This window comes from Bos indicus, chromosome 15, assembly GCF_029378745.1.
Source record: "Bos indicus isolate NIAB-ARS_2022 breed Sahiwal x Tharparkar chromosome 15, NIAB-ARS_B.indTharparkar_mat_pri_1.0, whole genome shotgun sequence".
Classification (NCBI taxonomy): domain Eukaryota; kingdom Metazoa; phylum Chordata; class Mammalia; order Artiodactyla; family Bovidae; genus Bos; species Bos indicus.
Window position 1 is genome coordinate 40,156,901 of NC_091774.1, and position 26,648 is coordinate 40,183,548.

A 26,648-nucleotide genomic window follows, 5' to 3' on the forward strand; every position below is an offset into this window, starting at 1 on the left:
AGGGCGGGGAGTGGGAGAAGGCAGAGAAGGAGAAGACGCTTAGATTTAAAGGAAGGTGACAGGCCACCCCAAATGAAGGTTCCAGCACACAGAGGCCAACTTACCTCTACTTTTTCTACTACTTGCTTCCCAAAGGAGCAAACTTTGGTGGAGCAGGTGACTGTCATATTTTCAGAACTCTCATACTGACTGGTTACGCCATAAAAAGCCCCGGCATCGTCTTGAATATTGCAGTTTAAATCAGCCTGTAGGAAATGAAATGGAGGCGAGGGTTACTCTCTATCACAGGAGTCATGGCAACAAGCAGTAACTATCAGGCGAAGACTTCCACCATGCTGGATGGAGGGCAGTGGAGGGCCAGGGTGGCTCAGAAAGGTGGTGAGTTCATGCTCAGCTAGAAACAAGTTCTATGGCCCATTGATTGTGTTTTGAAGAGAATGCTCGCTTGGGTAGTCTTCCCTTGAAATAATGACAAGCTGCATGTATCGATTTCATTTTTACTTTCTTGCATTCAGTATTTAATCTATTTATTGGTTCATTTTTGTCTGCACTGGGTCTTCGTTGTGGTGGTTCTCTTGGTGTGTGATGCGTGGGCTTAGCTGCCCCGTGGCATGTGGAATCTTCATGGGCCAGGAAGGAACCATTTCTCCTGCATTGGCAGGTTGATTCCTAACCACTGGACCACCAGGGAAGTCCTCATTTAGTATAGAATACTATATATCCTTGTAATAAAAGACTCATGAGGTCTCTGAAATATGTACAGAAAGCAGTATGTGAACTGGATTCATATTCACTGATCTGTGGATATATTTAAAAGGAGAATCTGTAGCTGACTGGCCATTTGTTATATATGTAAAAAGAGAAACTTCATTACTAATTATGTACCCAGAGGGGAAATAGTTCCTATTAAAGACTGACTTAGAAAGATGTAAAACAGTTAATACAAGGCCCCACTCATTTAACATATTCTTATGACTATTTGCTATGTGAGATTCATGGTAGATATAAGACTACAAGCCAACATGAGAGAAATGTACAGAAAATAGAAAATAGCTCTAATTTAGATAAAGTCAGAGAAGGTAATAGCACCCCATTCCAGTACTCTTGCCTGGAAAATCCCATGGATGGAGGAGCCTGGTAGGCTGCAGTCCATGGGGTCGCGAAGAGTCGGACACAACTGAGCGACTTCACTTTCACTTTTCCCTTTCACGCATTGGAGAAGGAAATAGCAACCCACTCCAGTGTTCTTGCCTGGAGAATCCCAGGGACGGGGGAGCCTGGTGGGCTGCTGTCTATGGGGTCGCACAGAGTCGGACACGACTGAAGAGACTTAGCAGCAGCAGCGGCAGATAGAAAGTAAGTACCATGTCAAAGGCACTCAGCATACAGAGGCCAACTTACCTCTACTTTTTCTACTACTTGCTTCCCAAAAGAGCAAACTTTGCTCCTTTTTCGGACCATGGAAACATTATTTTCAATTAAAGGTATTTACTTTCAGGATGGTTAAGATTTGAACATGCAGGGATGGGCTAAGGGAGTATTGCACATGGAGCAGCCTGGAGTGCTTAATTTTAGCCACACTGCAAGGACGAAGGAGATGGGGAGGAAGGAGTGTGGAAATGCAGCAAGGTCCTGGGTTGGGGAGGGCTTAATGAGGGGGGTGAATTGTATGCTGTAGGAACTGGGGACCCCTTGAAAGTGTCACCACCAGGCAATGAGGTGATCAGAGATGTGCTTTAAGAAAAGGTGTCTCAGCGTGGTATAAAGTCCACTGCAGAGGGAGGCTGGGAGGCTGCTGCAGTGGCTCCACCACTGAGGGCAGACCCCCTTCCCTCGAGCATCCACTGACCCTTTCCTGCACTCTGGGCATGGGTGTGGAGCTGGGGATCAATGAGTGAGCAGGAGACAGTCCCTGCGGTCGTGCAGCTGACAATTTAGGAGGGAGGACATTGCAACAGAAATAAGCGCTCCTGGGATGGGGACAGAGACATGAGAACAAACAGTAGGGAGGGAGCCCTTGCGGGCAGGGAAGCTTCAGATGATGATGCAGCTCAGATCCAGAGAGAAGAGCTGGCGTGGGCAGGCAGAGCATGATGTGAGAGAGTGTGCAAAAGGGCAAATGGCCAGAAACAGCTGGAACACAGACAGCAAGGAGAGAACGGGCCTGGAGAGGCAGGGGTAGGAGGGGGCTGGGGTCTTACACAGGATAGGGGCAGTGATAGTTTAGGATCAGATCTGCAACCCAGAAAGTCACCCCTGATCACAACTTGGAGACACTAGAAGAGAGTGAACGCAGAGATGCAGCAGGAAGCAGGGTCAAATGAAGCACCTGGGCTGCAGAGAGAAACAGCAGTGAGTCTGACATAAAATGAGACTGTATTTTGTGAGGTCCGGCACATTTCGACTCACTGATTGTTAATACCTTCACAGGCACTAACTACCATAAAGACCTGAGTCATCCTACATGTATTTTTAATAAAGATCTGCATTTCAACTTCCTTCTTAAATTGAGTATCAGGAAAATGTCCATTTCCTCAGGCAAAACTTGGGATATTCTGGCTTCAAATAAAACGGACCATATGCTTTATATTCCCTTTTCTTAGGTGCCAAGAGATTCAAAGCTACATTAAATGCTCTACTATAGTAATTAACTTATCCTAGGTACTTCTAACAACCAGTGTCCAACTCCTGTGACTGGATTTCTGCTTTTACTTGCACTGATACTTGTCCAGTTTTATGTTATCCATACATTTATGTGCCCTCACATTTTGTTTTTTGAAATTTTGTGGGGCATAAAGTGCAAATAATTAAAAATGCCTAGGTGTGCCTTTTTTTCACATGCAAAGGTGAGAAATGGAGCTTGTGGCTCAATGAAACAGCGGTCCAGTGGGAAACCAGAGGTCTCATCCTGAGAACTGTATCTGAGCTTCCCAAAGCTGGAGAGGGCCCTGGGACTACCAGGGCTCCAGCCTTCAGGGGTGAAAGGTACCAACGTATCCCAAGAGCTCTGACACTGGGCTGTCATCCAGCCTTCCCAGGCAGGTGTTCCCTGCTGTGAACTAACAGAACTTCGAGCTGGTCCTGCCATCCCCTGAGAATACACACAGCTGGGAGAAACAGCTCAGGTGTTTTGTGGTAGTGGGATGACCAGTGATGTTCTTTGTGGGACTGGTGCTCTTACTATTATGATGTAGCTTGTACGAACAAGTTTTAGCTTAAAAAAAAAAAAGCACACACAGCAACAATAACAAAGATAAAAATATATACGTGGCAAGTAAATTTAAAAAAAATCAAACTATAAAAAGGAGGTACATTTTATTTCTACCCTGTGCTTACCACTCTCCTTAGGTGACCAGTTATCAGTTTTTCAAGTATCCTCTTAGAGATATTTAGCATTTACATATTTAAGCATACACATTCCCTCTTTTCTGCACAAACCATAGCATTCTTCTGAGCCTGGCTTTAAATCAATTGATCAATCAATAACTACTTTTTAGAACTCATATAGTACTGATATAGGGCTTCCCTGGTAGATCAGTGGTGAAGAATCCACCTGCAATGCAGGAGACATGGGTTTGATCCCTGGGTTGGGAAGATCCCCTGAAGTAGGAAATGGCAACCCAGTCCAGTATTCTTGCCTGGAGAATTCCATGGACAGAGGAGCCTGGCAGGCTATACAGTCCCCAGAGTCCCAGAGCATGAGTGAGCACACGCATAGACATACATACACTGATACAGAGCATCAGTTTTTTAAAGAAAAGCCCTTTGGAAAATTGAACAGCCACACTTTTGGTGGCTGCATACCACTCCATCATACAGATGCAATATAATTTAACATATCCTCTATTGATGGACATTTCAGATGCTTCCCAACAACAGCACAGTAACAGGCAGAGCAGGAAAGGTACATTAGAAATTATTTTGACTTTTTTTTCAAAATTTAATCTTTCTTCCACTTCTTACTTATTTTTGGCTGTGCTGGCCTTTGTTGCTGCATGGGCTTTTCTCTCGTCTCAGCAAGCAGAGGCTACTCCCCAATTTTAGTTTGTGGGCTTCTCATTGTGGTGGCTTCTCTTGTTTCAGAACATAGGCTCTAGGGTGCTTGGGCTTCAGAAGTTGCAGCTCCCAAGCTCTAGACCACAGGCTCAATAGTTGTGGCACAGAGGCTCAGCTGCTCTCCAGCACGTGGGGTCTTCCCAAACCAGGGATCAAACCCGTGTCGCCTGCACTGGCAGGCAGATTCTTTACCACTGAGCCACCAGGGAAGCCCCTACTTTGACTTTTGTTTTCATTTAATTTTTAAAAATTCCCAGCTTTGAAAATGAGAAATTAATTGACCATAAATACATTGTTAAATAATATTGCAATTTAAATTCATTATTCTGATGTAATCAAGTTGTTATGAAGGACTGATTAATAATCAAAAGCAGTCTGGTGTTTGTGGCGTAATGGGTGGAGTGTGGGAAGGAGCTGGGGAAATTAGCAGTTGGCGGGGGAGTCAACAGGAGAGCGCAAGGAGCTATCAACCTCAACTTGCGTCAGTGCTTTAAGCAGGAGGGAGGTTTCTTAAGAAGGGCACCTCAACTCCCTAGGTACACTGTTTTCTTTCTTTTTTTTGTCCAGTGCTCCATTTTTCACTTTATTCACTTCAGTGGCATTATCTTTCTCTACAATTTTTAAGCGTTACTTTCCATTCAGTTGTTACAAAACCTTGGCTATATGCCCTGTGTTGTACATGCATCCCTGAGCCTAACTCACAGCCAGCAGTCTGCACCTCCATTCCTCCACCTCTACACTGCCTCTCCCCCCAACTGGCTACCACTAGTTTGTTCTGTGAGTTTGCTTCTTTTTTGTTATACTCACTAGTTTGTCCTATTTTTTAGATTTCACATATAATTGATATCATACAGTATTTATCTTTTTCTGTCCTACTTATTTCACTTGCTATAATGCAGTGGCCTTTACTTTCAACAAGCCAAAGATTTACAACATAAACAAACTAGGACTCTTAAGATCTAAAGCAAGCACAGAAATAAACATGCAAAATAATTCAACCATACAGACAATTTCAAAATGTTACCCAAGTTTAGAATGGCATTCGCCGTAAATTGATATTAGCAAAACTGCTGAAAATTTTCAGCTTTTTGGTTTCCATCTCTCCAAGTTCCCACACTTCAGTAAGGCTGGTGCTGTAGCCTCAACACACACGGCATATCTGACAACTAAGAGCGGGGGGTTTCCAAGGCCTGTTTCCTTTATTTAGCAAAATTATCACAATTATTTGAGTAATAATCAGCACTGTTCCACTGTTTTTAACTTTAAACACAAAACCTCTGTGGTAACAGAGAATGACAGAATTGAAGTAACTCTAGTTCTACTTTTTCACCTTCATAGTTACTGCACTCATTTCCAAATCATGGAAGCAGCAGCGCTGTGTGGACTGCAGCTCCAATGGTTCCAAACTGTCAGAACTTACTCTAGAAGTGAATATAAGAGTGAGTCTGTAATAGCATGTGCTATGAAAGAATAAGTAATAAAATGCATAAGCAACCCAAGTGTGTTAGTTTGAAGCATAAATATATATAGGTGTGTGTGTATATATACATACATGAAATAAAAACTCAAGACTAATTTTACCAATTGTTTAAGACTTAAACTAACAAAGGCTTTTTTTAATTAGGAACACTTCATTGATGGCGTTTTTTAGAACCATCGGCACAGGGTGATAATGAAAATGACAGCTGTTTTTAGATGGTTCTGCCATCTAGACTTCAGTACAACAAAACTCCTTAATGCCTACATCGGGGGCAGATAATTCCCATCCTCTCACCTTTGGTTCACCACTGTACCTTAGAATTCTCAAATTTAATTTAATTAGCTTTAATTGGGAATGGATAACCTGCAGGTATAATGACAGAAAGTATCAAAAATGAAAGTATTCAAGAATCCACATTATGAAACTCTGCCGTCAGAAACAATCTCGACAAACTACGATTTTCAAGTTGCCAGGATTAACTTTTTTACATGATATTAAAGTAGAACATACATTCAGAAGTGTACCAATCACAAGTTTACAGGTTGATTAATTTTTATAAAGTGAACACACCCATGTAATCAAGCGCCCAGGTAAGGACATGGAAAAGAAGTCCCCTCATCCACCCTCCATCCCAGTGAACATCAAACACTGCTCCCTTCAGTGTACCTCAAACCCCCTGTGTCACAAGAGTAACGCTGATCCTTTAGTCTTGTCTAGTTTTTGAATGTTACATGAACGGAGTCACATGCTGTTGATTCCTCTGTGTTTAGCTTTATTTGTGCAGCATTGCAGGGTGAGTGTCATCTATGCTGTGGTGTGTGGTTCATCCATCACTAGAGTACTCTGCTAAATGGAAAATACCACCTTCTATCCCTTCTACGGATGGACATTTACAATGCTTCCAAACTGAACCTATTATGAAGAGCGCTACTCTGAATACTTGGGGATACACTTTTCATGAACACATGCACGCACTCCTGTTAGGTGTTCCTAGGAGTAGAATCGCTGGTTATGAGACATACGTGCATTTTCAACTTTCATTTAGGTAAGAGGAACAGATGGTTTTTGAATTATCTTGTTTTTTTAAAAAACAGCTTGAGAAAACTCCACATATAATTATTAGCATATATTTAACAGGTTGCATTTTTAAAGACTTCTCAACTAACACTAAATAAGCAATCTGTTATTACCACTGCTTCTCAATTACTTTTGAACATGGAAAATAATTACACAGTCATCCAACCATATCACAGCTGTTCTTTGGGAATTTTCTAGGAGGTATTGATGGGAAAGATAATTATCTTTAGCTGATAATATTACAATTATCCCAGAAAGAAATGTGGTCACTGAACTCCTGCAGAGCAAAGGTAATATCAAAGAAAGAATGCTAGCATTAAATCAACAGCGGGGGGGGGGGGGGGGGGTGAACTCTGTAATGAGTCTAGGATTCGTGCTGAGTTCATTATCCACCCTCTCCACTCCTTTTTTCCAACTGAAAACTCAAGATAAACCTATTCCACATAGTTCTGAAGGCAAGAAAATGAGAGAAGAAAAAAAAAAAAAGTGTGCTGTTTCCAGACATACAAACTATTTTTGTCAAATCAGCTCTTATCTGAAATCAGGATATTTTCTAAGAGCAAATAAATACAAAAGTCCAAGAAACAACTAAAACCAGCAAACTTACCTTCCCAGCAAATTCCAAATTCAAACCAGATCCTGTTCTTAGGAGATGAGACAGCTGTTGGGGCACAGGGCAGACTGTCCCAAAATGTGCCCCAATGGCATTTTGATTATTTTGGATTAAAGTTACTTAAGAAACAACCAATGAAGAGGGACACGTGGACCCTCCCCTCTGTCTCCCCCAAAGCAGGAAATAAGTCTCTCAGTAAAAGGTGCCCTACTTGCATCTGGAGGTGGAAGGAGACCCTTACCACCAGAGATGGATAATTTAGGGTGGAGAAGTCTGTACACACATCTTGTTACTTTAAAAATGTACTTCCCCAAGCCCAAACTCTGTTTAGATTTTCTCTAAACCTATGTTTCTTTGTCCTGTCAATTCCTCATAAATTTATCATTTATCTAAAAAGTATGACAGATGCCTGCTTTGGCCACTTCTTAGATCCGGTTTCTATGTAAACCTCAATGCCATGAATTAAAAATTTGTTTCTCTTTTCCTTCCTGTTAATTTGTCTTGCGTCGATTTTATTTTCAGTCCAGTCATAAGAAGGGTAGCAGGGGAAGTTTCCTCCTGCCTAACTGGTCATGGACCATGTTCTACAAAAAAACAAAATAAACCTTGCAAATGTGGCTGGAGCGGGCAAGTCCATGCAAACGGGCCCCTCTAAGGAATCTCTGCCCATTTTTCCCTAGAACAAAAACCTTCCATATGAACTGGGATCAGAGACCAGCTCTTTCTCCTACCACCCAATGCAGGAATCCTTCCTACAGAACCTTGATTTACACTGTCTTCTGGCTAAATACCTTTAGATATGGGAAAATCATTAGTTAATAAAATACTTACCATGTTCTGGGCAGACTTAAGTGTTAGAGAGTTGTATTAGTCTTCTATTGCTGCTTTAACAAACACTCCCAAATTTAGTGACTTAAAAACAACATCACTTTATGATTCTCTACTTCTGTAGGTGGGATATCCAACACGTCCCTCGCTCGGCTGAGATCAAGGTTTTGGAGCTGTCCCTTTCTGGTGGCTCTACTCTGGGGAAAGGTGAGTCTTTGCCTCCTTCAGTTTCCACAGTCCTTGTTTCTCAGTCTCTTCCCTCCCACTTCAGAGACCAGCAACACCAGGCTGAGTCCTCACGTGGCCAGCTGTCAGCTCTCTAGACCTTGTCTTTTGCCTCCCTCTGCTACTCTTCAGGAAACTTGTGATTTCATTGGGCCCACTCACATAACCCAAGATACTCCCCTGCCTACTCTTAGCAACGCCCACCTCGCTTTCCATGTATTGGAATATGTCCCCTAGCACCATGAGAAGAACTTGGACACAACACTGCCTACCATTCCCGTTAAGTTGCCACCGGCTTCTCAGCAGCTTCCACCTAGAGCTCCGCTCTCTGGAAGCACACAGGCCTAAGAACAGTGCTGACAGACAACCCTGCAATTCTCTTTTATTTCTCCCCTAATCTCACCTTCCACACCCACTTCTCACCCATAAAGTTGTTCAGGTTCTATCAGCTTCCTAGGATCCAAGTTCCAGGCTTATTTTTAGTAAACTCCATGTGATTTCCCTTCCACCTGGTCCAAAGACGAGAATTCTGACTCTGCATCTGTCATCTTATCGCAGACACCTGACGGGCAGTGGTCATCATTCCTTTGCATCTCATTGTTCTCATATCTAAACTCAGAGAAGACCTGCTTCCAAAGGCCACCATGGTGCTGAGAAGAGAGAACGCACACGAGACTCATGTGTATGCTGAAACATGCCACATAAACGGCCGTGCCTATCAACCCATGGACTTCAACACTGACCAGCAGAGATGAAGCAGAGCCTCAAGCCACATCTCCAGAGTGGGACCTGAAGTAGACGGTGGCTCATAATCAACAAACAAGGTAAAAGCTTTCCCCCCAGAGTTAGTCTGAGTCCCTATCCATGCTTATCAAGTGAGCAGCACAAACACAGCAATGACTTTTTTCAAACAGAAAAAGTAGTAGTTTTTTCGATTTGTGAGTTTATAACAAGCCTTAGGTTTTAGGCATAACTGCTCAAACAGGTACAAAATTACCATCTTTCCCACAAAGATATGATTAGAGATGTCATAAAATTCTGTCTGGAAGCAAAAAAACAAAACAAACAAAAAAACAAGGCAATAATTAATCAACCATCTGAGGAATGAATTGGGGATCTATTTGTGGACAAGTCCTGGAAAACAGCAATGCCAAGCAGAGAAAGCAGACTGCACTAGACAGCCAGGAAGCGAAAAAGTGAAACGTCACATTTCCCCAAATCCTTCCCTAAATAATCCTCTCTCACGCTTGTTACTTCTGCAGCCGAAACACGTAAGTTATCAGACAAGTCTGCGGCTTGGTTTCTCCTCCATTACCTCTCATTCAGCAAGCGTATCTGTTCACATCTGTGTTCCACTGTTTCATGTTTTTGAAATTGAAAAACAAAAAAAGCAATATTCTTCAAAGAATGATTCTTCCCATTTCATGGGTGAGAAAAATGAGATCTAACCCAGTTCTGCTGGATCCATACCGCAGGGAGGGCTGGACCAGGCGGTTAACTCTGCAAAACCGCAGGCCCCTGGAAAGCTAGTTTCAGATGCCTGAAGGACAGGAAGTGAGTATTAGGGTTGCAAGTGCAGAATGGAAGGGCGCAGCATTCGGCTGAGGACAACTCGTTTGTCACTAGACTCTGAAAGAAAAGGCCTGCAGGAAAAAAAAGGAAACAGATCAGCCTGAAGGCAGGGGCGCAGGTTGGGGTAGTGGGTCAGGAAAAGAGCAGGCTGCAGACGGCTCCCTTCCCACCCGTCTCTCCCTTCCCCCTGGAGGGCCTGGAAGGGCTGGGCAGAATTACTTGGTTGCAAAAAAATGAAGACATCAAGAGGACTGTCCCTGACAAGAGACAGTATAATAGGCACTGATGGATGCGAGGAGACGCTGGCATTTTCAAACCACCACTTTGAACCTCTCCTCTTCATCCTCTTCGAGCAATGATCAAAGGACCAAGATTTCAAATTGTGAAGCAATTTTTTCCAATGGCAGCATCTGGCTCCTTGGCAGGAGGCACTGGGAGCCGGGCCCTGTCGTGGGCGTCCATCCAGGCCTGCCACATGGTGAGGGCTCGGCTGCGCCGGGCACCACGTGGGCTTTGCAGCTGCTCCCCAAGGCGCCAAAGGACAATCGCTCTGCCCTTCGCCATGAGCCATCAGGCAGAAATACTCCCAAAGCAGCCTGGGCAGGGGGGTCTTGAGGTTGACGACTGCTCCCCAACCCTCTTGCCTGACTCATTTGTAAGCATCTGCTCCCTGGCCACGACCCCTGAAGCCACCCCAAGTGGCTTCGGAGCTTGGGGTGCGGGAAGCTGGGATAAACAAGGGACGACCCCCCAGCAAGACTGGACTTGAGTTTGAGGGGAGTGAGAAAGCTGCCCAAAGGGAAGGGCGTCTTTGAGAGTATTCACTTTGCCTGGTGCCCTTGCCCGAGACACAGGAGACACAGGACGGCAGCTGTAGCTCTCCGGCCACAGCTGTTTTAAATAAGAATAATAGGCATAAACTCAGCCCCTGCTCTCCAAGTTACTTCCCACTGATTATGGCATATATTTACATTTACAAAACAGAAGATTTTAAAAGACAACTGCCAAGAGCCCCTTCATAGTGCAGATTGGCACCCCGATTCGAATTTCATCAACATTTAGTACTTCAAAGAACCTTAAAAGCTTGCTCTAATTACAATAGGTACTGTCTGAAAGACTGGCTGTTTGCATTGCAAATTCCTACGAATACTGGCATTCATTAAAAAAAAAAAATTTAATTAACATCACCCATATAACTTCAGGTAACCACCACTGGTGACTTCACACAGTGGCTGGGATGAAAGAGCCAAGGTCTCAACCCCTAGGACAAAGCAGTGGCACAGGCCAGTTGCCTCCAATGGAGGCAGTTAATGAGTCCTGGGCGCCCAGCTGAGCTGGCCCTCCACCCAGCACATTCATCAGGTGTGCGAACACTGACCAGAGACCACCCTTTCCAGAGCACAAAACAGGGCCTTTTTCTGGTCTGGAGTTTTTGTGCATGAAAAGTCTTACACAGAACAATGACAACAAATCAATCAACTAATTAACAAGTGCAGAACTGCCAAATAAAATATAGGCTGCCTAGTTAAATCTGATTTTTAGATAAACAACATACTTTTTCATAGGGATAGGGACATATCACTATGTCCCAAAGATGACATGGGACAGACACTGAAGAAGTATACACTGTTCACTGGAAATTCAAATCGAACTGGGTGGCTGGTATTTTAACTTGCTAAATCTGGTAACTCTTCCGACAATTCACCTTTACCAAAGAGAATAAGAAAAATCGGGACTTCTGCTCAAGTTTTCATTGCTGTAAGGAGACATATCCAAAATATTTTTTGAGTGGGAAAAAAAAATGAAGCTGCTGAATAACACATGGAGCATAGCACTTTTTTTAGTAAAAAACAAATGGAGTATGTACAATGTTTGTGGATGCATGTAAGAAATTGAGAAAGACACAGGGCTTGTGGGAAGATCTCACTCTTCCTTCTAAAGTCTTTGGAACTGCTTGGAAAATTTAACAAGCTTCTCTTGCTTTTGTCATGTAGACATTAAATTAGAATGAGGGTGGATGGGAAGGTAAGGTGTACCCTGAATCTCTACTCTCACAGGGAGAGGGAGTTTCACATATCGCCAAGGGTCTATGAAGGTCCAAACGACTAAGATCCTTGAAGGGTTTATGACTATAACCAGATAATCAACTTATTCCCTGGAAAACTGGGTCTAGAAATAAGCAGACACATACCCTGAGAGTGCCACTGCGGTTCTTTTCTTCTCAGGCTTTTCCCGGGGACGGCTGTAGCAGTGAAGTCAGCTGTGCCTGCGTGAATGGGGTGGATGCCGGGCGGTGCAGGTGGACCACATGTGTGTGCTTCCCCCAGGCTTCTGGTTAGCAGCAGCTCTGCGGGGCACAGTGGCTTTGTATCTCAGCCTGTAACTGCGGCAGGGAGCAGAGTCAAACAGCCCCATGCAGCAAAGAATGGATGGATCCCTGACCTTGGCTTTGTTAGCAACCACTGAGCCAAATGGTCCAGGATGGGAAGCAGGAGAGGAAGAGCTGTCAGATGGATTCTTCCACGAGGTTAAAGGAACTCCCAATTTAGATTCCACCTAGATATCCTGAAGAGTTCCAGGTTAAAAAAAAGAAGTGTCCGTGGTGGGACTGAGGTGAAGGGCCTGCGGGAAAAGCACCGTCGGCTGCTGCTCCCACTTTACAGGCTGTCCTGGTCTGCCTTCTGTTCTCAGGGGATTCAGACTCTTTTAAATAAAGTGACTGTCAGGCAGAGTATCGTTTCCACTCTCAACCTGCACCATTGTCCTGGTTCTGTAAGGCCCGGCGGCCACTGGGACCCTCAGACAACTCTCATTAGGATTTCTGGTCTCTGCACAACCCATGCCCCGACCCAAACTCCTTCCCACTCTCCCTCCACTGATTAAATTTTCAAGAATCAGCTCAAATGCCACATTTCCTGAAGCCTTCCAAAAAGTTCTCAAGCAAAAAGAATTCCTCCTCTACCTATGTATTTACATTTCCACTACAGCCCCTACCCTACAGGGCTGTCATTTATCTGCTGTGTGTCTGCCATCCCACACCAGACCCTAAAGTCTGCCTCTTACTCATGTCTGCTCCCTCAGCTTTCTAGGAGCAAAGTAGAGATCAGTGAGTATTTGCCGAATGACTCACTGGTGATATGTATATTCAACGCTAAAGCAAATGATTAAACTGTTTCTATAAGAACCCAAATTCCTGAGAGAGCCTGGAAAGATTTTGTGCGAATCCCTTAAGGTCCCCCTCCACCGGCTTTCAGTAAATTCCTTGAGAAAGATTAGTCAACAAACTGTCTAGGCTGACAATTAGAGCTGGCCCAGTGGCAGTTACAGGACCCCATGTACAGCAGTTCCTCTAGGGGTACGGGATGAAATCACTCATCTAACAAATTAAAGAAAATAAACTATTGAGAATCTGCTACATACATTGCACTGCTGCATAAACAAATGTTACCGGATAGGATCCCTGCTCCCTGGGGAAGGCTGACAAAGAAGTTTAGGTCATGGGGCTGGGAAAACAGGAAGGAAGCAATAAAAGACTGCAGTCAATGCAGCAAGTGCTAACAAGCTCCAGATACCGTTCTCATGAAATCAAACCAAAATGGGTTGGATGTGCAAAGTTACTAACTACCATTCCCCCTCATCCCTCTACGTGAAATATCAGAACCTGCTAGCCAGAGATGATTTTTCAAAAAAAAAAAAAAAACCAGACCCTGGTGAAGACAATAAGAGAGTCACAGTCTACCAAAGATAATCTATTACGTATTAGTCCCAGAAGTACCTCTGAATATGGTGGTTTCTTGTTAATCTTCCTTCCACTACATCATTCCAGCATTTCCTATTGTTCATGTAATTTCAGAGTTTAACACCATTGTGAGATGAGATAGAAGTAGAACGAAATGAAAATCTTGAACTGAAAGACCCTTTTCTTACTGATAACAGTTTAAAACATGTGGGAAGCATATTATTCCATTTTGCTAACATCCTTTTCCATGAATAGCAACAGAGACATTTGGTCACAAATGATAGACTCGAGTCTACAATTCTAGCCTAAATCACGCACAATCCAATTAGAAACAGGCTGGAACTCCAGAGGGGGTCCATTTGGCCAATTTACATGTGCACCCGATTTCTTATCCCTAAATAAAGTCCAGTTGTTTTATTTATAGTGCCTGTCATTTTGTCCAGCAAATGTGATTTTGTTCCTACCAAGATAAAAGCATCTTCTAAAGGCTGCCTTTTTTCCAGATAACTCCTTTCCATTTCTGTTTTATAATATCTTCTCACATCTACTCTGGCTAGTAAAACTAGTCTTGCTTTTTCTTCCTCCAGAAAAGTAGGTTAAGAAAGTTGAATGACTATGAGTATACTGTTAATTGTTTATACCGGATGATAATTCCAAAAATTAAAAAAAATAAAACATAAATAGCCATAGAGTAACTTGGAATATATCCTGATTTCTAACATGCCACTAATTGATTTGAGAGGAAAAAAAAGAAGCATTGTAATTAAATGTATATTAAAAATTTGTTTCTTTACTAACAGGATACAGATCCATACAATCTCATTTTTCATACTATTTTCTTCTTTATTATTCCAAATAAAGTTTGAGAGTAAGTTTTCATTATTCTAATGATTCTTCTGAATAGTTTTTGACTGTAAGGTTTATAAGTAACATGTTAGTAATGTGTGGCTTTCTTAACCAATGTCACCAAGCTTGACACTTTTGAGCACTGTTAAGACAGAGTAGAACCTTGAGGCCCCTCCAAAAATATTACTTTCACTGCATTTTTTATTCCCTTAAGTAAACTACTACTACTTAAGTAAACTATTCTACTTAAGAAGGCTGAGCATTGAAGAACTGATGCTTTTGAACTGAGGTGTTGGAGAAGACTCTTGAGGGTCCCTTGGACTGCAAGGAGATTAAACCAGTTAATCCTAAAGGAAATCAATCCTGAATATTCATTGGGAGGACTGATGCTAAAGCTGAAGCTCCAATAGTTTGGCCACCTGATGTGAAAAGCTGACTCACTGGAAGAGATCCTGATGCTGGGAAAGACTGGAGGCAAGGGGAGAAGGACATGACAGAGGATGAGATGGTTGGATGGCATCACTGACTCAATGGACACAGGTTTGAGCCAACTCTGGGAGACAGTGAAGGACAGGGAGGCCTGGAGTGCTGCAGTCCATGGGGTCACAAGAGTTGGACACAACTGAGCGACTGAACAACAGCAGCAACAAAACTACTACATGGGGCTGGAATCAAACTTCTTTCGAAAGTGAGCTGAGAGTTATACTTGGGTTTCTGTCTTTTAGGATGTATGACTGAATCACACCCACCTCTTCCAGCTTTCGGGACTCTTTAATCAATTCCAAAGCAGCTGACATTTTATCTTAAATTAGCTGCATTGTCTGCCATTATCACTGGCAACCCATCTGCATGGATCTCAATTCTGAAACAAAGCACAGCTCTGTCCACTTGTGGGTGGACATCCTTTCTTAGAGCCCACAAAGCATCTGATCGTTATTTTAAAAGGAAAATAAGAAGTATGGTTTTCTGCCAGTGCAAAATGTTGGCCTCACTAACCACAAATCTGGTTCCATACTCCTCCTCAATCATAACAACAATTTCAATGCTGCATCAAACTATATTTTTTCTGAGACACTTTAATTGGGGATTCAAATTTAAGCTAAGAGTTTTTAGTTTAGTGTTAGTTGCTCAGTCGTGTCCAACTCTTTTCAATCCCATGGACTGTAGCCTGCCAGACTCATCTGTCCACGGGATTTCCCAGGCAAGAATACTGGAGTGGGTTGTTATTTCTTCTCCAGGGGATCTTAGTATAGTAGTATATACTACTAGTGCAAGTAATTCAACTAAGGTGACAAGGAGGTGGTGAGATGCTTTCTCACAAATCTGTGAGAAATTATTAATGACAACATATCCTCTTTACTGGGTGTATCATAATTTAACCTTATTAGACATCGATAATAAGCCTTTCAGTGTGTGTGTGTGTGTGTGTAGGTATATGTGAGTTTGTGTGTAAGAAACCAAGTTGCTTTTTGAAAGTAGTCAAGCAGTTAGTGAATATACCAGGCATAAGCACACACTTGGGTATTATTTAATTCCTGGGAGGTACATGTGATAATTCCCACTTTACACATAAAGAAACTGAGTCATGGATAGGCAGAGTGACTTCTATATCATGACACAGCTCATCAGTGCTGGATCTGCTGGACTCTGGAATCTGTGTCCTTTCCACTGTGTCTGTGCGTGGAAGCCAAGGGCACCTGAAGCAAAGCAGCATCATTGCTTTGTGAAGATCTGTCATTATGCGGCACTCAGGTGTCCGTTTACCTGGGCACCAACAGTCGTCTGCTGTTTCCAAGAAGTTCAGGTCGGACGCTACTGTGGCTCTGTTCATGTATATTCTGGAGCCTGAGTCCTGGGAAGACCAGTCAGTTTTCTGCTCTGAAGCCAGTGGAAGGACCACTGCACGGCAAAGAGTTGGGCCACAGCTTGGGCATCAAGTGCAGATAATCAGGTGGACTCAGTGTTTCACCCACAGCAAACTCCTGAGCTGCTCCAGCCTGACTGAGCCCAGGCTGGACATGGAGCGATTAAACATATGAACAAACTAAGTCATCCTGCTGGTGATAACCTGGAGACGCAGGTACTTTGAGAAAGAGGAAATAGGGAGAAGAAAGGAGATGTGTGGGTAGGACCTCTGTTGAGATGTACTGAATTTACATGAAAATGAAAATCGGTGAAGCAAACTGCTAATATGAAAGACATTTTAAAGGGAAGGTTAAGCCTGCTTAAGAGACACCCAATGGAAACGCTGACTAACATTCAAGCACAGAGAGTCAAAGTGTAATTCACACTTTCTAAGTCTTTAGAGGAAGCCAATGAGATTTCAAATTGCAGCAGAGTGTAGACCTAATTCAAACTGCCTTTTCTCACTTATTCTAACATAGTTAGGACTGAATTTCTTCATAAAGGTTAAGTACTGCTAACAATTATACTGAAGGAGTTATGTCTTTCATCATACTCATAGGAGAGCTCAGTTGTAATTCTAATTCTGCAAATCTTAATTTAATAAACTGATATCTAATCTCATAGAAATTGTTTCTAAATCTGCACATCTCATACCTGCCACTACACTCTAAACATTTGCAAACCTAGACCTCGTTATTTGGGAATTAGTGACTGAAGGACCCCGTCACTGAAAGCATTTATTAAAATCATCCTCTGTGTAAAATGGAAAATTTTACAAGCAAAAATAAAAACTTTCTAATATCAATAGTTTCCATTCCTCTTTACAGTCAAACAACAAGCAAGTTATAAGAAGTCTTATTAACACTAAAAACCAACATTAATTTGACAGCACTGAAAATGGTTTATTTTTATCTTATCCTATATTTTCTGATTAATTTTAATTCATTTGGGTATAACAGCCTCTTTTATATCTTTCACCATAGTGGCTCTCAAACTCATCTCAGGGACCCCTTTTCCACTCTTAAGATTTATTGAGGGTCTCAAAGAGCTCTTGTTTTTGTAGGTTATAGCTATCGATATTTTCTATATCAGAAATGTAAACTGAGAAAGCTTTAAAATATTTAATACCTGCTTTAAAAATAATATAAGGTTATTTTATATTAACACACATCTTTTTTAAATTGGACATACCTATATTTTAAAAAACAAAAATTAGTGAGAAAGGTAGTAGTGATTTGCATTTTGCAATACTTAATGTATGGCTTAATGGAAAATACCTAGATTCTCATATCTGCTTCTAAATTCAATTTGTCATGATTTGCAGTTCAACTTTTGGTTGAAATACATGAAAAAAATCCAGCCTCACATAAACACATGGCTGGGAAAGGTAAGAATATTTTAATAGGCTCTTCAGATAACTGGCCATTTTTCTTTGACATTAAATCAAAACTTCACAAGCAGTGGTTTCTAAAGGTTAGAAACCTGCAGCGTGGAGTCTGAATCCCTCAATGAACTCTTCATACTGTTACATTAAAAACCCATTAGTTTATCTTGCACAGTATAAAAAAAAAAATCACATTTTTTAATATGACTATGGATCCCATCAGAAAAGTTGTAAATGTTGGGAAGCCGTCAAGTTCACCAGAGTGAATACAAATTTTCCAAAATTCTTATTTTTATTTGAAAGTTCAAATTTTATCTTTGACAACAAATATCAGTTGTTTTCCTTGATGGAGCAGGCAGGTTCGTTGCATGCATTTTAGTGTGTACTCCGTCTAAGATGTAAAACTTTCATAAATGACACTCTTGGTTTGACTAATTCTTTTTTCTTAAACTGTGCATGCAACCCAGTCTGATCCCAGGCTTCAGCAGTTTTACTGTATAACACTGGAACCATCAGTATGAATATCAGCAGAATTCAAAAAGAAAATAACATATCAATGTCATAATAAAAGTAGTTTTGATCTTGTCGGCCCATTGATAGGCTACTGAGGAACCTCCTACGGGTCTGCAGGCCACACGTTGAAAACTGTAGTGTTACCATATAACTGGCCCCCAACCACCATTTAAGCCATTGGGTGGCAGTCACTAATTTAGGAAAAGGAAGTGACTGTTACTGCTTTTGCAGGGTGTCCATATGTATTACCAATCCTGAGAACATTAATTTACGTAGAAGGCTACTTCCACAATCCAAATTCAATACGGAAGCATGACAAATGAAATCCAGTTACCACGCAAGGATTACAAAAACAAAACAAATTAAATTAAATATGTAAATTTCCTCCCAAGGAATTTCAAACATGAATTTTTCCTTAGTCTGTTTGTTCTGACATTTGTGGAGTTTTGTTTTTTTTTTGGTGCCAGGCACTTGCTTAGTTTTGGAGATACGAAGAATGGCAGACAGACCCCGTGAGCAGGGTCCTGGGGGCACAAAGAAGCCAGTAAACAGAGCACAGGCACTTTTCAAATGGATCTGATTTCAAGCTCCAAGTCCCCACCTGTCCTTTGTAATCTCTGCATCTCTATTTTCTTAGCTGGATACGAGGCAAATTCCACTTAACCCTGGGAGGACTGGAGGAAAAGCACGTGATTCGTGAACCCAGCGCACAGCCCACAGCAGGCATTCAATCAGTGTAGCCACACAATGAGTAAGGAGCCTGGAGTCCAGAAAGGAGTGGGACACACATCCCAGTTAATTGTGACACAGCCTGGGAACTGAGGCACTACACAACGCGATGGGACTAAAAGAAAAATTAGTAGATTATTTATGTAAGGAAGGTGTGATAATCAAGAAGCCACCATCTCAAAAGGGGGGAAAGAAGGAAAACTATACAAAGTCCATCCAGACACACGAAGGCCGGCTGAGGATGGACAGGAAGGAAACACCTGGAACCAGCTCCTGCAGGGCCTTTTAGGCCACGCTGAGAAGCGCGAACATGTGAAGCCATTTTCTTTTTATTTTCGTCGAGACTGAGGAGTTGTAAATGCTCAAGGCCAGCAAGTTCTCTGGTCTAAGTCCCCAGGACACACCCCTGACCCCACAGCAGTCCTCTGGCTCAAGCTTGACCACTGGAGAAGAGACAGCAGAGATCTCCTCAGAGCCTAGGGGACAGTCCCAGCAGTTGGAGGAACATGCCTTTGGTGTCTGAATGCACAAATGAGGCACGCCAATAGGCAGAGCCATTTCATATTCTCTCCGACCCTTAAAGTCTTGCAGCGTGTCTTTATCTTCGCCCAAGTCCCTTCTCTGCCTCGGGTCCTAGGCTCCCGTGGAATTTATAGGTCGCTTTGCTTACTGGGCTTCTCTGGTGGCTCAAACAATAAAGAGGCTGTCTGTAATGCGGGAAACCCAGGTTTGATCCCCGGTTCGGGAAGATTCCCCTGGAGAAGGAAATGGCAACCACTCCAGTATTCTTGGCCAGGAAATCTCATGGATGGAGGAGCCTGGCAGACTACAGTTCACGGGGTGGCAAAGAGTTTGACACAACTGAGCGACTTCACTTTGCTTACCGGAGTGAGAACCAACGGAGAGTCTAGTGCCCTGCGTCTGCCACTGTGAGCCCAGCCATCTGCGAGGTTTCTTTCATTGCACAACTGAGTTCTCAAGCCCAAGGGGCCACCTGTCTGTCTCGGCAGGGACGGCAATGTCGCCTGGGTCCTCCTGCGGCTGTGCCATGTGGCTTGCGTGAGGACGCCCACAGAGCTAGTGTGTGATCCCCTGGCGACCGTGCAGATCAGTCAATGGGAACCCCAACCACTGCAGCTCTGCCCTTGGGTGTAGGACGCGACCATTCAGACAAAAATGACTGAAGTAATGGCAAGGTCTTACTCACCCAGAATTTTACGAGGAAGAAGGCATTTTGAGGGCCCTTTCCAAACAGTTCCTTTAAGCCACCTTTCTTTTCAGGAAATTTGTCATAAATCTGACGAATGTCCACTGATTCGAGCAATGGGTCACTGTAAGAATGGTTGGCGTGCCCGATGTGCACGAAGAGGTGTTTGTTGTACTGCAAGAAACCAACAGAAACATTCCCATTACAAACCCTTTGGTCAACCTGGGACACAACCATCTCGAGCTGCATAAGGAGTGGTGGTCTCGAAATCCTGGAGTTCCGCCTTGAACAGCCTCAGGTCTATGCCTTTGAAAAGATGATGATATTAAGAAAAGTCATTACAGCTCAGGGTTAAAACGATCATTGTCTATTATTGACAAGGGCATATCTTCTTCCCAAATGCCTAAAAAAGTCTTTTTGTAGATACAGTAGGAAATGACTTGTGACCCAATTACCAAACCTAGAAACAATTCCATTACCCAGTTTGACCTGATCAACTGAAGATGACAGTGACTGTTACTTACAGTGAAAGCCCAATAAGAAGTATGGGTGGTGCAGCTGATGCCATCGCCCAGAAAGCACTCGTCACTCCAGTGACACTTAGCAACAGCAAGAATGCAGTACTCGGAGCAACAGTACCCACTTACTTCTTCCAGCAGGAATAAGAGAGCTGAGTATCTTTCTCATGCGTCCCCTTAGTGACCAATCTAGCACTTCTGTATAAGGGCTGGTCAGTATGTGCATGTCAGTGCAAAGCTACAGTCATGGGTATAGATCATGGAGAGGACTCATGGTGCAAGGCTATACGGGATCAATAAAAAAAGAACACCAGTTGCTCATCCACAAAAAGTGAAAGAAACAACTCAAAACCTCTCAGGTCATTTAACTAATAAATGAAAACCTTTTCTTCTCCTTGCTTTGGTATGCTGCTGCTACCCGTATAAGACAGGGTAAACTGGACCACAAACAACTGGCTCTCAACCAGGCTTCAGCAGAATCACCAAGGAACATTTAAAAATCATCAAAGCCAGGGTCCCACCCAGGATAAACTGGCATCTCTGAGACTGAGGCCAGGCATCATTTATTCTTAATACTCCCTTGATGAATTTCAATATGCAGCCAAGTTGGAAAACTACTGGCCTAGACCCTATACTCCAGATCCCCCATGCCTGCCTCTTCTACTGAATAGGCAGCCTAACCTGACACCAAAACATCTGGCGTGCAGAGGTTCCTGGGAGCTCAGAACATAATGGGGTTCATAAGAGAAACCCATGTCACCATTCTCCCAACAGTCTGCATTCACTTTTCGAGTTTACATTGGCATTTCTCCAACTAGAGTCCTTCCAAGTACTAACCCCATCAGTTCACCAGTACAGTTCAGTCGCTCAGTTGTGTCCAACTCTTTGCAACCCCATGGTCTGCAGCATGCCAGACTTCCCTGTAAATCACCATCTTTGGGAGCTTGCTCAAGCTCAAGTCCATCGAGTCAGTGATGCCATCCAACCATCTCATCCTCTGTCATTCCCTTCTCCTTTTGCCTTCAATCTTTCCCAGCATCAGGATCTTTTCTAAAGAGTCAGTTCTTTTTTTTTTTTTTAAAGAGTCAGTTCTTCAAATCAAGTGGCCAAAGTACTGGAGCTTCAGCATCAGTCCTTCCAATGAATATTCAGGATTCATTTGCTTTAGGATGGACTGGTTAGATCTCCTTGCAGTCCAAGGGACTCTCAAGAGTCTTCTCCAACACCACAGTTCAAAAGCATCAATTCTTCGGCGCTCAGCTTTCTTTATAGTCCAACTCTCACATCCATACATGACTACTGGAAAAACCATAGCTTTGACTATACAGACCTTTTTCGGCAAAGTAATGTCTCTACTTTATAATATGCTGTCTAGGTTGGTCGTAGCTTTTCTTCCAAGGAGCAAGCATCTTTTAATTCCATGGCTGCAGTCACCATCTACAGTGATTTTGGAGCCCAAGAAAATAAAGTCTGTCACTGTTTCCATTGTTTCTCCATCTATTTGCCATGAAGTGATGGAACCAGATGCCACGATCTTAGTTTTCTGAATGTTGAGTTTTAAGCCAGCCTTTTTCACTCTCCTCTTTCACTTTCATCAAGAGGCTCTTTAGTTCCTTTTCACTTTCTGCTATAAGAGTGGTGTCATCTGCGTATATGAAGTTATTGATATTTCTCCCGGCAATCTTGATTCCAGCTTGTGCTTCATCTAGCCCGGCAGTTTGCATGATGTACTCTGCATATAAGTTAAATAAGCAGGGTGACAATATACAGCCTTGACGTACTCCTTTCACGATTTGGAACCAGTTTGGTGTTCCATGTCCAGTTCTAACTGTTGCTTCTTGACCTGCATAACAGATTTCTCAGAAGGCAGGTCAGGTGGTCTGGTATTCCCATCTCTTTAAGAATTTTCCACAGTTTGTTGTGATCTACACAGTCAAAGGCTTTGGCGTAATCAATAAAGCAGAAGTAAATGTTTTTCTGGAATTCTCTTGCTTTTTTAATGATCCAACGGATGTTGGCAATTTGATCTGTGGTCCCTCTGCCTTTTCTAAATCCAGCTTGAACATCTGGAAGTTCACAGTTCACGTACTGTTGAAAGCAGCAGAAAGCAATATAGAGAAAGGAAGTTTCCCCAGCCAGGTCTTGGTTTTGTGGGAAAGGAGGATGTGGAAACCACTATTGCCTCTGTAGCCAGATACCCTCCCCGCCACCCCATCTTTCCACTGGAAGGCAGGCAACACTGTCACAGAACATGACTGTTGACTTATCCTGGGGCCATAAGGAGGTCATTTCTCTAGGAGTTTTGTGATGGGTTGGCCCACAAAATCAAAATACCCTCTTAACTCAAAATGATTACATAAATTATTCAGGTGAATGCATTCTTTTAAAATAATGAAATCATTGTAGGCTATGACTTTTCCTCTGTGAACATTTTTAGCTAAATAGATAGCAACTTTTTCAATTGTGATTTTCCAAATAATTTGATGGTGTGGGTGTTGATTTTCTGTAAGGTTTACGAAAGCTGTTTCAGGGGAATTTCAAATATTTTCCAGCCGTTGAGATTTTGTTTGTTCCTATAAGATCCTAATGATGACCTTTGCCAATGTCCTTCAAAGGACAGGGCGTGAACTGGTGGTATTTTTTGACCTACCAGCTTGGAAAATTTTTAGCATTACTTTGCTAGTGTGTGAGATGAGTGATGGTAGGTCAAACTTTGCTAGTGTGTGAGACGAGTACAATCGTGCGGTAGTTTGAACATTCTTTGGCATTGCCCTTCTTTGGGACTGGAATGAAAACCAACCTTTTCCAGTCCTGTGGCCACAACTGAGTTTTCCAAATTTGCTGGCACAGGGTGCAGCACTTTCACAGCATCATCTTTTAGGATTTGAAATAGCTCAACTGGAATTCCATCACCGCCACTAGCTTTGTTCGTAGTGATACTCCTTTCCTAAGGCCCACTTGACTTTGCATTCCAGGATGTCTGGCTCTAGGTGAGTGATCACACCATTGTGTTTATCTGGGTCACGAAGAGCTCTTTTGCATGGTTCTTCTGTGTATTCTTGCCATCTCTTTTTAATATCTTCTGCTGTCTGTTTGGTCCATACCATTTCTGTCCTTTATTATGCCTATCTTTGCATGAAATGTTCCCTTGGTATCTCTAATTTTCTTGAAGAGATCTCTAGTCTTTCCCATTTTATTGTTTTCTTCTATTTCTTTGCAGTGATCACTGAGGAAGGCTTTCTTATTCCCATAGGGAATATTCTTATATTCTCATAGGGAATGAGAAGTCCCAAATAAAAGAAGGCTGCTCCAAGCTTCTTTTGTACAAAAGAAGTGTACACGCTGTACAAGCAGTCTGTGTGCTGGCTAAGAGACAAGGTTGGGCTCAGTCTGCTCTAGCCCAAAAGACTGTGTTATTACCAATCAGCCATGACATTGGGTAAGTCTCCCAGCCTCTACATGGGGACAGTGATGGCGTCTCCTCCCAAGGGTGCTGCATATTAAGGCTTACTGGAGCACCTCCATTCAACAAAGAGCAGACACTCAGTAAATGTTAGCTACTATTATTTCTCATAAAATCTCTGCTTTGAGGTTCACAGTGAATGTAACAGGTTAAAAGCACTATGGTAGAGAAACACTGTTCAACTTTCTACAGCCTGAAGTTTTCCAAACTTGTTTGGTCACAAAACCCTATAAATGTATCCTGCAGAAGTGCTGGTTTATACCCATGACTTGCCACCCACACTGTGGATCTGTGGCCATAATACCGAAGAGCGGGAGGGCCAATACCCCATCTGATGCCAGCTGTCCCCAACCACTGCATGTACAGGAAGTGCGGCCAGGACCTAGCATCTTCTGATCAACATCAGAGCGTCACCTTTACCAAGGCTTCCTAACTCCTAAAAGGTGTCAGGTGACACGAGAAAGAAGAACTTAGAGCTCTGACAAGGACCCTGCCTCTATCCCAGCTGGATTTCAGGATGCACTGAGTCCTGGACACAGACATGCAAGAACAGAGTATGCTGTGCTCGAGGGGAACTTTTGAAACAAAGTAGGAGCCACCGTCATGTTAGGGAGGTAAGGTTACGGGGAGAGGTGAAGTGCCTCTCTCTGATCTTTTAAAAATTTTCTCAAATGTTATCATATCATCTTTTCAATTATAAGCAAACCAAAGCCCACAGAAACATCTGGGGCACCGATGCTGAGGCACTTCCAGCCTCATTTAGAGGGTATAAGCAGAGTAAACAAGACGGTGGGGCGGGGAACACAGACACTGGTGGAAGGTCCCCAGAGATGAGCAGGGGCGGGCTCGTGTCTGCCCCTCTGCTGGTCCTCTGTTACTCACCAGCACAGGAGCAGAGGCAAAGGCGTTGCTCCTCCATTATCCAAACTGGCTGGCTGGCTGGCTGTCACCCAACCCTTATTGCTCACCTCTGACTGCAGCAAGTTCTGAGCCCTGCTGGACTCTGAGAGGCACCGCTTCTGCCGCTTGTTGTGGTGTCTACAGGCACCGAGTTTACAGGAAAGAATGGAATACAGACGGAGCCTTGGGGACATCCATGAATCGAATCTGAGTCTCTGCTAAGCACACCTCACTCCCTGCTCTTCCACCTCGCCAGCCTCCATGGGCCAGGGCAGACCTGGGGTGAAGTATGACTCTTAGAACACAGGGACCACAGCCTGGACCTCCAGGGGTCAGAGATCAGGAAAGTGAATGGAAGGTAAAATTTACCATTCTTCAGTGGGCCCACTCCAGTATTCCTGCCTGGAAAATTTCATGGCAGGCTATAGTCCATGAGGTCACCAAGAGTCAGCCACGATTGAGCAACTGAGTATATTGCTCAGTATATCAAGGAAGTATATCTGAAAATCAACATGCTGAGTGCAAAAGCACTCTAGAACCAGATAAGAACCTGAAATCTCAGTTTTCTCCTGTGTACAATGGGGATCTGTGACTGTCATATTGAACAGGGTGGAAGATGAAAGGAAATGATGCACAGAGGGGGTTCTGGCATACAAGAAGTGTTCAATAAATCGTAGCTGCTAAGACTACTGTTGTGGCGGTTTATTATGTGAGATTAACTAGATCCTGGGGTAGAAGCAAAAGAACTTTCCTGCCTTAGCTATCCCTCCTGCCTAGCAAAGAAAAAAGGAAACACAAATAAGCCAAGAGCTGGGAGCCAAGTTGTGGAGCTGCATGACTGTTCAGATCCTTGATTATGGCCCACTCATGACTAGCAGCTGGAGTGCGGGCCTCTTACCTATGTCTGCAGGAAGAAAGGGAGCTGTGTCTGTTCAGTGTTTGTACAACGTGCTTTCGATAAACGTGACCTCGGATAATCCTTGCCTCACAATGGTACTGTAGGCGGGCTTTATTAAAGTCATTTTCACAGATGTGGAAATAGAAGCTCAGAGATGAACAGATTTGCCTGAGGTCACACGTCCAGGAATAGTCCTGAAGTTAAGAGAGTTAAGAAGTTAAACCTGGATCCATCCACGCCACAGTCCATGCATTTGCTGTGCCATCAACCGCACTGTCTCCAGGAGAATATATAAATGCCTAGATCCTTCTAACTCAGATCTACTTTTTCTGAAAGTTGATTTCAAAAAAAAGCAAAGAAGCTGAATAGCGTTTTCCAGATTCTGAGAAGTGAAATTACAATTTGGGACACACATAATGACTCACAGATGCATCAGATAGAGCCTTCAAAGGTTTCTGTTCTGAGGAAGTTACCTCTGTGCCCAAGTTGCTGAAATGAACTGAGAACGGGCAGGCTGTCTTTGCCAAAGGAAATCGGGCACTGCCTCTCGCAAGGCTGGTGACTTGAAACCAAACCCTGACTGCTGGCATTTGAGTGGCTTTATTCCTGCCAAGAGGTGACTTTGTTTCTAAGAATACAAAGGACTAAAGAAGGCATCCTGGAGGCCACAGCAGTGGAACAAACAGACATCTCTC

At 43.2% G+C, this 26,648-nt stretch overlaps 1 protein-coding gene across 13 annotated transcripts in view; it reads right to left on the minus strand.

The window, feature by feature from the left end:
* Window positions 1–26,648, minus strand: part of TEAD1 (TEA domain transcription factor 1) — a 274,193-nt gene that overhangs the window by 21,619 nt on the left and 225,926 nt on the right. For all 13 annotated transcript variants that reach the window (XM_070803661.1, XM_070803659.1, XM_070803660.1 and 10 more), the window contains 2 exons: window positions 20,175–20,348; window positions 105–245 (listed from right to left, as the gene is read on the minus strand). In XM_070803661.1, coding sequence (XP_070659762.1) covers window positions 105–245; window positions 20,175–20,348 — 315 coding nt within the window. The remainder of the gene's footprint in view (window positions 1–104; window positions 246–20,174; window positions 20,349–26,648) is intronic.